We start from the raw sequence: 13,100 nt of genomic DNA on the forward strand, positions 1-13,100 counted from the left end.
CCTGCCGGGGCGAGGGCGGTGCCACCCGCCGCACCCAGTCCACCAGTCCCGGCTGCCAGCCTGCCCGCCCGCTAAGCCCCGGGTGCGCCCCGCCTTCCGCCCCCTCCAAGCCCAGCCCGGCCCTGCGGAGGCGCCCAGTGCGCGCGCGCGCGCGCGCGCGGCGCCGGCCCGGTTCCCCTTCCGAACGTCCGCGCCCCGCATGCGCAGTGCGCGCCGGCGGTCTCCGTTTGTTTGAACAGGAAGGCGGACATATTAGTCCCTCACGGCCCCCCTCGCCCCACCCCCCTCCACTCGAGCATTCGCCGCGCGACTCGCCCTTTCCCCAGCCGGGGCCGCAGCGCCTCCCAGAAGCTTCCCCCAGCCGCAGCCGCCGGGACTCGACTCTCGTCTATCCTCGCCGCCCGCTTGCCAGCCCGTCCTCCCCCGAGCCTCCACAGGGCTCCGACCTCGCCCTGCCCCGCCGGACACCGCGGCAGCAGCCCCAGCAGCGCCGGGACAAAATGGGAGAGTGAGGCTGTCCCGTGGGGGACCAGCTCCTGGCCGAGGCGGATCGGGACGTCGGGCCGGGCCGAGTGGAGCCGGGGATGCGGGGCTAGACCGCCTCTAGCGCCTCAGAGCGGAGCGGGCCCGGCCCGGGGCCCGAGCGGCGGCGGCGGCAGCTGGCACAGCTCCGCGCCCGCCCTTCGCATTCGCCTTTCCTCTTGTCCCTCCCCTGCTGCCCGGAGGAGTCTCCACCCTGCTTCTCTCCCTCTCTCCCCCCTCCTGCCCGTCTCGGCACCGGGAACCCTCCATGGCGAAGGCGACCGGGGCCCGCTAGGCTGCAGCCCTCCGCCGGAGCGACGGCGCAGTCGGCCGTCGTGAGGAGCTGCCAGGTGGGATGCGACTTTGGGCGTCCGAGCGGCTGTGGGTCGCCGTCGCCCCCGGCCCGGGGTCCGGAGCGCGGAGATCCCCTCAGTGAGGGGGAGGAGGGGGCACCGGGCGCACCTGGTGACCCTGGGGTTCCGGCTTCTCCGCTCCGCGGCCGCGAACCCACCGCCGGAGGAAGTTGGTTGAAATCGCTTTCCGCTGCCGGTGCTGGTACGAGGGTATTGTCACAGCAGCAGCAACATGTCGACTGGCGACAGTTTTGAGACTCGGTTTGAAAAAATCGACAACCTGCTGCGGGATCCCAAATCGGAAGTGAATTCAGATTGTCTGCTGGTGAGTAGCCCTGTTCTCTTGTGCTTGTCTGAGTCTCTATTTATTTCCTTCCTCTTGCTCTCAGTCTGGTTATCTGCGAAAGAAAGTTTCAGGTGTACATCATCTTAGAAAACACCGGAACCTGGTGTTTTCCCTGATGAATCTTGGAGTCCCTCTAAAATCTCCTGCCCTGGCCCGGTGTATCATTGGGCTGACTCTGAATTCCCTGAACTTTTAGCTCTGACTCAGTTCATCATCACACAAGAGATACTTATAAAACTCTGTTGCAGGCGTCATATAAAAAGTTACCACGTCAAAGTTACTACTACGTATGTAGCTTGTTGAACCGCGAGCTTAGTTACGAACTTTCCGATCGGTTTGACAGTGAGGTTGGAAAAGACTGCTTTCCATTTCCATCTGCTTAGCTCCTTAAGGGTTTAATTTTTAGACTTGTGACAATTCTCGATTTTGAGGAAGTGATTTTTGAGCCAAAGTGTCATAGGTGATTTGAGTCAGAGGAACTTTTTGCTGGACTGTTAAGTGTAAAAACCCGAGCTAATGATAGATCATCACCATATTAACTGTTGATTACAAAAGTACTGCACAGGTATTTTGTCATAACTGCCTTTTTTGGTGTTGTGCTTTACATGATAGATTTTGTAGCATTCTAAAAAAGTTTTTATGATATGAAAGGCCAAAACACTAAAAAATTCTTCAGTGTTTGATAGCATGAACAGTTATCTATAGATAATTGGAGTTTTAAAATTTTGTCAATTTCCCCTAATACTGTTCGCTACAGTCTATTCGTAAGCAAGTTTTTCCTTTATCAAACAACTAGCAGTTATATAATTATTTTGTTTTTGTCCAAACAAAACCACTTTATCTTTAAAGTTGCAAGGAATATGTACCTAGGTAGTAATTTACAACCTTGTCAGGGAATTAATGTTAGATGTACACAGTATTTGGGAGTAAAGTTAGGTGAACTAAATGACGCTATTCAGAGAAATAATAACCATTTTAACATCTTATCTTGAATCAGGAAAATGTAAGTTAACGTATGAAATTAATATACATTTCAGTTACTCAAAATAGCTGTGTATATATATATATTTTTTAAATGTATGGTTCTACAAGAGAGTTTCTCTCCAAAGCTTTCTAAATGACTCTGAGCATCTTTGACTGAAATAAGAGTTGTGGGTTGTGTATTTGAAATGTCTCACCCACATTATGGATGCTCTTTATATTGAAAAACAAAAAGGAGGGTTGATGCTTAATACAATGGAAAACATTTCATTGAATAAGAGAAGGAATTAGAACATATCTTTCTAGGAAGGATCTCCAGAATTTTTAAGAAGTCTCATTCTTCTTAATACTTACCAAGTTTTTGTATATCTTTGATTTTGCCTGTTTTTTGATATCCTTATTCCATGGAGCAGTGTTACAGGGGAAGTTTAGTATTTAGTTTTGTTTAGTGGTCTTCTAGCCTCTTGTCATAGTTCATTCGGTGGGAACCTCATAAATTTATTGAAATGTGGAGGATACTGGGAAATGTAAGTCATGAACTCTTTTCTTGAAAATCCTAATCTCATATACAAAAATAAAGCAAAACACAGATTGAGAAAATATGTAGTAAGTTTCAAATGACTGGAATAGGTAATTGGATATTGAAAGGAAGAACTTTTGAGTTGATAGAGTTGGAGTATGTTGGATGCTGGATGGATAGGATTTGGGTAGAAGGTACTCAAAGAGGGAGTGGAAGATAACATGAATTGAGGGTGGAAACATGACTGGCTGGCACACATTTAGGGGAAGAGAAAGCTAGAAGGATAGATTGGGGTTAGAGCTGGAGGATTTGATTGCTAGGCTAAGGCGTTTAGATGTTTTTCAGAATGTTGTGGCTATTAAGTATTTGTAAATATGATTATGCCAGGATGAATGAAGAAGGTGAATGTGGTAGCCATGTGCAGGATGGGTTGTGTGGAGAGAGACTAGAAATGGGGTGAGATTGAACATAGCCCAGAAATGATTGAAGCTCCAAGTTGGGTCATTTGGATGGGGAAGGAGAATTGATGGAATTTGACTGGCAGAGTTGGGGAGAAGGGACAACTAAAAAATTAGATGACTGTAAGCCTGGATTATAGGAAGACTGATAAAAACATGGGTGAAACAAGTCAGGTTTGGAAATCACTCGGGAAGAACTGGCAACGGATGAGTTTTAGGTTTGTTGTGTTTGAGGGGGTAGTGGGACGACCACAAAGACACGATCTGTAGACTATTGGAGATGTGAAACTGAGCTCATAGTTAAAGATAACATTTGGAAATCATCTGATAGAGATGCAAGTTGAAACTGATGTAATGATGAAAGGGTGAAAGAGCAAAGAGGCAAAGTGGGCAGGCAGGCAGGGCCTCTCGGAGTTAGGACCCCCAAGTATCTTAGAGCCCACGACCTTAAAGAACCATAGTCAACAGACTTATTCCCCCACCCTCTTCTTTCTGTTTAGTTCCATAATTATTTACTGTTAGCTGTTAAAATTTTATTATATTAATCTGAACTTGGTAAAGATTGAATTTTTCTTTGGAGGCAAAATCCTTTCTCCAGATTTGTAGCATCTAGCATGAATTTTCTATTTTATGTTTCTTATCAAGGATTCATTCTTCTATTCATTGAACCATTTGGAATGACCTACCAGGCGGCCTCATCTTTTTCAACGAGTCTGTTTTCACTCTTTCCTGTTCGGATTTTGGACATCTGATGTATTGTACTAACAATACCCGTTTTAAATTGATTGACTTTGTTTATTTTTTGGCTTTTGTTGCTTTATTTAGCTGGTACCTATTGAGTAGTATCGGAGAAGGCAATGGCACCCCACTCCAGTACTTTTGCCTGGAAAATCCCATGGACGGAGGAGCCTGGTAGGCTGCAGTCCATGGGGTCGCTAAGAGTCCAGCACTGCTGAGCGTCTTCACTTTCACTTTTCACTTTGATGCATTGGAGAAGGAAATGGCAACCCACTCCAGTATTCTTGCCTGGAGAATCCCAGGGACAGGGGAGCCTAGTGGGCTGCGGTCTATGGGGTCGCACAGAGTCGGACACGACTGAAGCGACTTAGCAGCAGCAGCAGTATGTATTATGTTTATATTATGTATACACATTATGTATTATGTGCCATGTGAACACTGAAGTTCTGATATATTTTTTATAATCTCAGGAAAAAAAAAGTTGTCAAATTATGTTTCCTTGACTAGATCCCTTCTTCAGAAATGAAAGTTTTGCTTTCAGAAGAAGTTGCTGGCAAAGGGTCTTTTAAACCATTTCACCCACCATGAAAACAGCTTTTTTGTTGAGTGTTAGTGGTTATACGATAATGTAACTGGGAGAAGCGCTGATGAATGATTTCTTCAACCTTATCTTGAACACATAGTTTAAGAACTAGATAAACACATTTTTCATGTTGCAAATGCTAGTAGAGTCTGCAGATACTAAGGTAATATGGTACCCATTCCCTTGTTTATCATAGCATCCAGATTGCTCAGTAATTTGGTTTTCTGTCAGTCAGATTCCTTCCAGTGTCCTAATGGTTCTCTTACTGTCCGTGTAATAGTTTATGATCATCCAAGAGCTGTTTTCCTTTTCCCAACTTGTTTTTAAACTTTAGAATTATTTTATCTAAGGCTTGTTAGCAATTTCTCAAGTTGTTGAATACCTCTGAAAACAGTAAGGGATGGAGTTTAATTAATGTTAATTTTTCTAGAGGGGAAAAATGTCTGTAATTTGTAAATTAAAAAGGAAAAACAAAGCCTGGTGAGTGGGAAGGTTAGGTATATATATTTTTCTTCAAGATACATTTATTGAAAATATAGCTATCCGACTGTAGCTTTATTTTTTTTTTTTAAGTTTTTGACCTTTTCCCCCCTAGTTTTGTTTAGTCAGTGGAGGTGTAGCAATGAGTTGGTGGCATGAAGGGAAGGGAACCAATGATAGTTGAACAGTGCATACATACTAAGTTCCAAGACTGCTGTTCGCTTAGTATGTGTCACTACCGTCTTCCATTAGTCAGTTTTTCAGAATGTAGAAGGCAAGTGTTTCAAGTTTTTGTTTTTGAGTTTTTCCTCTTTAAAGTCTCTCTTTCTGGGCTTTCTTGAACTACTGATTTCCTATTTTTTCATTGCTGACTTCTTTTTCTCTCATCCTCAATCTTGGGTGCCATAATACTTATCTTTCTCTTCTCCTCTCTTGAGGAATTCATCCATTCTTACATCTTTGACTGGTACCATCTCCTTACTCATAATATCCTGGTCTTCATTTTTCAGTCTTTTTGCTGTTTTTGAATCCTAAATACCTGACTGCCTATTTGGCATCTCTACGTGAATGTCATGTTATTACTCAAATTACTAATATTCCAAAAATAAGCTTTGTCCCATGTAACTTACCTGTTAACACTGCTAGTATGCCTATCACTCAATTGGACTTTTGTTGTGTACTTTTAACTTTGACAATCCTAGGTCACACGTTGGATTATTTCAAAAGAGTGTGGCTAGCTTTCCAGATTCTAGATTATTGCTGTATAATCCCTCTATGTGTCCTGCCAGTTGAATTGATCACATTTGGGTTTGTATTACTGTTGGTGGAATGAAAAGACTTTGAGGTCATTGACTCTTTGGGCCTTAAAGCTATATGCTTGCCATTGTTCATAATTTATGAATTAATGAGTGTTACCAATATCTGTTGCATATCCAATTAGTTTCAGTCAGAATGTTTTGATAGTATGTTGCAAGATTAAAAAAAAATTACTTCGTTCATTCAGCAAATCTTTCTGTAGGTTCTAAACCTGGATTCAGATGTAGGCTCTGCCATAGTACTTACCAGATGATTGTTGGTAAATTATTTTAACCTCTCAGAGCTTATTTCATCTTCAGGAAGGTGGGGGGATAATAGTACTAGATTTTCAGAAGGATTAAATAATATAGACAAACCTATCATCACAACATGTGGCATTTAGTTAGCATTTGTTCAGTTCAGTTCAGTCACTCATGAACTGACTCTTGTCCGACTGCGACCCTATGAGTTGCAGCATGCCAGGCCTCCCTGTCCATCACCAACTCCCGGAGTTCACTCAGACTCATGTCCATTGAGTCAGTGATGCCATCCAGCCATCTCATCCTCTGTCGTCCCCTTCTCCTTCTGCCCCCAATCCCTCCCAGCATCAAGGTCTTTTCCAATGAGTCAACTCTTTGCATGAGGTGGCCAAAGTATTGGGAGTTTCAGCTTTATCATCGGTCCTTCCAAAGAACGTCCAGGACTGATCTCCTTTAGGATGGACTGGTTGGATCTCCTTGCAGTCCAAGGGACTCTCAAGAGTCTTCTCCAACACCACAGTTCAAAAGCATCAATTCTTTGTTGCTCAGCTTTCTTCACAGTCCAACTCTCACATCCATAATGACCACAGGAAAAACCATAGCCTTGACTAGACGAACCTTTGTTGGCAAAGTAATGTCTCTGCTTTTGAATATGCTCTCTAGGTTGGTCATAACTTTCCTTCCAAGGAGTAAGCGTCTTTTAATTTCATGGCTGCAGTCACCATCTGCAGTGATTTTGGAGCCCAAAAAAATAAAGTCTGCCACTGTTTCCCCATCTATTTGCCATGAAATGATGGGACCAGATGCCATGATCTTCGTTTTCTGAATGTTGAGCTTTAAGCCAACTTTTTCACTCCTCTTTCACTTTCATCAAGAGGCTTTTTAGTTCCTCTTCACTTTCTGCCATAAGGGTGGTGTCATCTGCATATCTGAGGTTATTGATATTTCTCCCGGCAATCTTGATTCCAGCTTGTCCTTCTTCCAGCCCAGAGTTTCTCATGATGTACCCTGCATAAAAGTGAAATAAGCAGGGTGACAATATACAGCCTTGATGTATTCCTTTTCCTATTTGGAACAAGTCTGTTGTTCCATGTCCAGTTCTAACTGTTGCTTCCTGACCTGAATATAGGTTTCTCAAGAGGCAGGTCAGGTGGTCTGGTATTCCCATCTCTTTCAGTATTTTCCACAGTTTGCTTCTGCTAAGTCGCTTCAGTCGTGTCCGACTCTGTGCGACCCCATAGATGGCAGCCCACCAGGCTCCCCCGTCCCTGGGATTCTCCAGGCAAGAACACTTGCCTGGAGAATGGGTTGCCATTTCCTTCTCCAATACATTAAGTGAAAAGTGAAAGTGAAGTTGCTCAGTCGTGTCTGACTCTTCGCAACCCCATGAACTGCAGCCTACCAGGCTCCTCTGCCCATGGGATTTTCCAGGCAAGAGTATTGGAGTGGGGTGCCATCACCTTCTCCATTTCCACAGTTTAGCATTTGTTAATTGGTAACTATTATTTTTTGTCATATTTACAGTATTCCTGTTACATGCTAGTTACTGTACTTAGGCTGGAAGTTGATATTTTTTGTGTTCTCTAAGGGCAGAGTAATTTATCTGGCACTTCAAACCATTCTCATAAATTCGTAATCCAGCTCTACTTTATTTGAAGTGTCCAAGCCAATTGTTACTGAAAATGGAGACATTTAGATGAGATTTAGTACAGATGAGGAGGGCTTTTGAAGACTGTTTATTCATTTAGTCATGATTTATAACATTGGCAGCTGGTTTGTAGAGATGTAGTTTTCTTACTCTCTTTCTGCATATCTTACACTTTCGCTATTCTGTTAAACAGGCTTTGTACTACAAGAACCCTGTGGGTGTACAGAGAGGTGGCTCAGAGTAACAGCTGAGACATGAATTGGGCCATTCATTAATTTTTTGAGTCAGAAATGTTTTTAATCCAGAAGAAGGAACCACGTATATTTTATAATGAACAAAAGAGTGAATATCCAAATTTTGATTAGATTTTGTATAACTCTACAGTTTTATTTCACAATTACAAGTTTTGATGTTGTTATGTAGTAAAAACTAGAGGTTCTTTATGACATATGACAGAAAGGCCTACGTATCAGAGAAGACTACATACAGAGTTCTGTTGCTGAAGATGGTCTGGTAGCTCCCCTTTCCCAATACTATCCCTACTAAGAGATATCCATTTAGTTTAAGTCCAGAACATAGCTGATGAATACCCCACACATGTGTGTACAAGAAGGTGAATAGATACTACTATTTCACAATGACAACATTTTTCAGAAATATCCTGTTAGCATGGTATAGTGAGAAGTACACTGAACTGGAAATTGAGAGCATTCACCTATCCTTGTTTTGCTGTTAACTGGCAGTATAACTAAGTAAATCTTTTTTTATTACCTGGGTTTCAATTTCCCCAGTGAAGAGTTGGGCTGTGTGTCCATTGCATCTGTAAAATTTTATGTGTTTATTATAATTCCTTAAAAACTTAAAAAGTTGTGTTATTAATTTATTATTAAAAAGGAAAAATTTAAAGTTAAGTGATATGGGGGTAGAAATATAAGAATAGGGACCATCTTTGGTAAGTGCTATTTTTGCAGCTAGTTCTACATAGCCTCAGAAGATCACCCTAAAATAATTTTTGTTATGTTTGGCAGTTATTCTTTTTTGCATTTGTGACTTGTGTCATTATTTTAGGGGATTGTGCTGTTTGAACAGAGAAAGCAGTAATTGTGCTTTTTGAAACAGAGAACACAATAATTGAGTTACTCATTTATTTCCATTAAAATATGTACATGTGCTAGTTTACTTCTCTTATCTCTATGCCCACCCCACCCCCCATTTGGGATTGTGAAATTTAAGAGTACACATTTTCATTTTAGTTTCTAAACAATTCTAAACAAATAGTAGTAGGTTGGGTGTTTAAATTAATGTCCAAAGTTTGGGTCTTAGGTTTGAGGTTTGTCTTGTACTTGTATTTTAAAGTGTAGGCTAACCCATGTCCCCCTCTTTTTTCTATGCTTATTTATTATTTAATTTTAGTTTATTGTTATTCCCAGACTCTTATTTATAGTCTTTATACCATACCTCCTATACTGACTTTTGGCAAGAAATTGAAACTATCTCAGGTTGTTCCCTGGAACTAATTTTGAAATAGTGAACTGCAGTTAACTCTTCTTTTTTCTCTTTGCTGTTATTCATTGATTAATGAGTAATGAATTCATTTATTCAGCAAATGTTTATTTGATGTGTACTGTGTGCTAGGTATTCTGTTAGGCACTGGGGACACCATAGGGAATAAAAACAGAGGGCCCTGCCTTCATAGAACTTACAGTCCCAGGAAAAGGACAAGTTATGAGCAGATATGAGTAGGGTAAGCCTTGAAGGGGAGGTTAAGAGATACGATCATGCCTTTTCTTTAGGGTGGGGTATGCTTAAAGATTTTTGGTGAAGTAGTCTGAATATATAATTTTCAGATACGAGCCTGTAGATTTTGTACTGGATTCCCTTGAGGACTTGTTAAAAATGGAACCTGGGCCTGTGCCCAGACAAACAAAATCAGAATTCTTTGGGGTGAGTCCTAGGATTCTGCATGGGACATGGACTCTTAGACAGTCTCTAGTTTGGAAACTATGGTTGTAGGGAAGGAACATGAATTTTTGTTTTGTTTGGTAATTTTATAAATGAAAAATTTCAAACATTCACAGAAGTGGGGAAAATAGCATAGTGAACCCCCACTACCGAGATTCTGCAATTTTCAAAATTTTGTCACACTTGCTTCATCAAATACCCTTTTTTGTTGCCAAAACATTGTAAAGCAAATTCCAGACATTGTCATTTCACCCTTACATACTTGAATAAACATCTCTTAAATTTTTTTTTCTTATATTAACACAGTGGCCATTATCGAGTCTTAACAAAATGAAAAGCACGTTGGTACCATTAATTCCCAGTTTATATTCAGATTTCTCTGGTTGTCTAAAACAATGTCTGTTTTGCAGTTGTTTTGTTAGAATCCAAATCTGGATGGATTCTATGTGTTACATTTGTTTCCTAGGTCCTTTATTAACAAATCTCTTTTTAATGTAGAGCATTCCCCGCGCCCCACCCCCACCCCATCCCCTCTATCTACCACCCACATTGTCTTGTTGAAAGAACTAGGTCATTGGTACCATGCAATATTTCACATTCTGGATTTTTTTGTTTGTTTTCTTGTCATGTCATTTAACTTGCTTCTATATCATACATATTTCCCATAAGTTAGATCTAAAAGCTTGATTTAATTATTTCACTGTTTAGTCAGTAGTGTTTCATAGATTGTATTCTCTTTTGCATCACATCAAGAGGCACATAGTATCTGGCTGACCCACCCTTTAGAATGCTAAGGTTTATCAGTGTGTTCAGGTGGTGACAGCCTGAAATAACTTGCTTTGTAAAAATCCTTTAGTATCCTTTCAGCTAATGGTTCCATCCATTTATAATTTTTAGCTGAAGCAGTTATTCATTAGGGAGAGCAAAATAATGGTTTTCTAATTATATCATTCCTTTCACATTTATTAACTAATTCTTCTGTTAAGAGAACGTAAGGATTTAAGAACTTTTACTCATCGTCTGTAGGGCTGTTTGCTTATCATGATATAGAGTTCATAAAGTACAGGACGAATGCTTCAGCCTTTTTCTTTCTTTCTTTATTTTTACATTTTTATTGGACTATAGTTGATTTATAATGTGTTAGTTCCAGGTGTACAGCAAAGTATGAATCAGATACACATATGTCAACTTTTTTTTGTTTTTTAAGATTCTTATAGTCTTTCTCTTTATTTGCCACTTTTCAGAGTAAGTATTTTAGAGGTTTAGTGTGCTAGACATGGCACAAATTGGGTATTTAAGGGAAATTAAAGAAAGGGGCTATTTACAAACATACAGACAGTATTTAAGGAAATCAGTAGGAATAGTGGAGTACCCTGGGACAAGAAACACTGGAGAGAGACCTACTACCACCTCTAGGCCTGAAGGGACAAAGGAAGAGAGCAGGAGGGAAGGGTAGCCTTATGGAGGGGGCTTTTTGGCTAGGGATGTGGTTTTAAGTAGAGAAAGAACCAGGGAAATATATCCCCTCCCACCCTATAGTCTCCTACTGTGGGCTCCCTTTACCTGAAAAGCTGGTATACAAAAGAACCCATTGCTCCAGGCAATAAAAAAGTAAAGTGTTAGTTGCTCAGTTGTGTCCAACTCTTTGCGTCCCCATGGACTGTAGCCCACCAGGCTCCTCTGTCCATGGGATGCTTTAGGTAAGAATACTGGAGTGGATTGTCATTCCCTTCTCCAAGGGATCTTCCTGACCCAGGAATTGGAACTCAGGTCTCCTCCATTGCAGGCAGATTCTTTACCATCTGAGCTACCAGGGAAGCCCCTGTTCATAAAGGTCAGCAAATAAGATAGACCCAATGCTTATTTATTTATCTCTCTCTTTTTTTTTGCATTATTGTGTAAACCATTAAAAATGTGTGTGTGTATATATATATATATATATATAGATGTGTTTTAGTCAGTTTTTGTCATCTTTGCTGTGCTCAGTTTGTCTTGTCTTTGACTAGTGGAAGCCTCTTTATGTTGACTCCCATGTTGTTTGTCTATGATCTTAATAATCTTTGAGGAACTTCCTTGTTTCTTGATGTAATAAGATGCTCAGGCTCATCTTGTACCTTTTTTGCCCCAGACTTGGAAGTCAGCTGTTAGTGGGGAATGATATTCTGACACTCCATCCTGGATGCTAGGAGTACTCATTGCTGAATGGTTGGTGGGTGATAGTGGGGTGGGGTCTGAAATCCTGAATTGTACTCTAGTTGACACTGTAAATTGAAAAACTTGTGTGGCCTCAGACAGCTGATATTTACTCTCTGACCCTTGTTTTTCATTAGGAGTATAATACAAAATTCACTAGTTGAAACCATCTCCAAATTGTTGTTAGATACAAGTTGCTTTAAATTCCCAACCTTATTAAGAAATTGTTTTAGATTTGTCTTCTATCCTTTTTGTTAATTTTTAAAATTGTAATAGTTCTTTAACAATAGGACAAAGAAAATGTTTCTCTGATTTTTATCATCCACTCTTAAAAGTATTTACTTGTCTCACCCTAATTGTATTTCCTCTGCTTATTTCTAGTGATGCTTAGTCATGGAGGCAGTGTTGTCTAGTGGTTGAGAGCATGTGCTTTGGAGTCAGATTGTGTGATTTTTAATCCCAGCCAGATCCACCACTTAGTAGCCTTGTGAGTTTCAGTAGAAGTCTTAACTTCCTTAAAACTCAAATCCATACATCATCCTCACATAAGATTAATCATAGACTCTTAATAGGGCTGTTAGGAATATTAAATGTGATAATGCTAGTGCATGTAACGAGTTTTGCTCAGTTCCCAGTATTTAGTAAATGTTGGCTATCATTATCATCATTGTCGTCATTATGTCTTCATAATTTGTCTGGGAAAAAAGGACTTCGGTTCCACTGGCATTATTATCTACTGCCCCACTCCACAGACCAAATTTTTACTTAGTTGAGTGATCTTGGACAAGTTATCTCACTTCTTTGAACTTGAATATATTTAATCTGCAAAATGAGAATCATGATAATATTTCTTCATAGGTTTAATCATGAGGATTAAGTGAAATAATTTATTTGCAAGTTCCCTAAGTCCATCCAGGTGTTGATAATAGTTACTCCTTTCTTTGCTATAGTTTTATGTTACAAATTTGATGAAGGATCCACTGTTACAAACACTAGTACTTGGAAACTTGGGAGAAGAGTAGGAGATTCTTTATTTCAAATGTTTCTCAAATCTGCTCTTTGCTTTCTGTTACTGCTGCCCTACTTAAATCCAAATTTTCAACCAATATTCTTGGGTTTAGTGGGACGTCCTCGAAATTTGCCAGTATAGTCCATACCTATGCCTTTCTTTTTCTTAACTTTAGTGCTTTTGGTCATATGGTCTTAGCTTATGTATATACTTAGTCTTAATTCCTACTATTCTCCAAAACAGACTGTATGT

General features: G+C 40.5%; 1 protein-coding gene across 4 annotated transcripts in view; it reads left to right on the forward strand.

Annotated features, from left to right (window-relative positions):
• The first annotated feature begins 210 nt into the window (after nucleotides 1–210).
• The window catches only part of ROCK1 (Rho associated coiled-coil containing protein kinase 1), a 124,963-nt gene continuing 112,073 nt past the window's right edge, over nucleotides 211–13,100 (forward strand). For all 4 annotated transcript variants that reach the window (XM_086373029.1, XM_086373031.1, XM_086373032.1 and 1 more), the window contains exon 1: nucleotides 211–1,200. In XM_086373029.1, the coding sequence (XP_086229155.1) occupies nucleotides 1,108–1,200 (93 nt within the window). In that variant the 5' untranslated portion in view covers nucleotides 211–1,107. The remainder of the gene's footprint in view (nucleotides 1,201–13,100) is intronic.

This window comes from Bos grunniens, chromosome 24, assembly GCF_055505025.1.
Source record: "Bos grunniens cultivar Pamir isolate PY7600 chromosome 24, Bosgru_T2T1.0, whole genome shotgun sequence".
Lineage (NCBI taxonomy): Eukaryota > Metazoa > Chordata > Mammalia > Artiodactyla > Bovidae > Bos > Bos grunniens.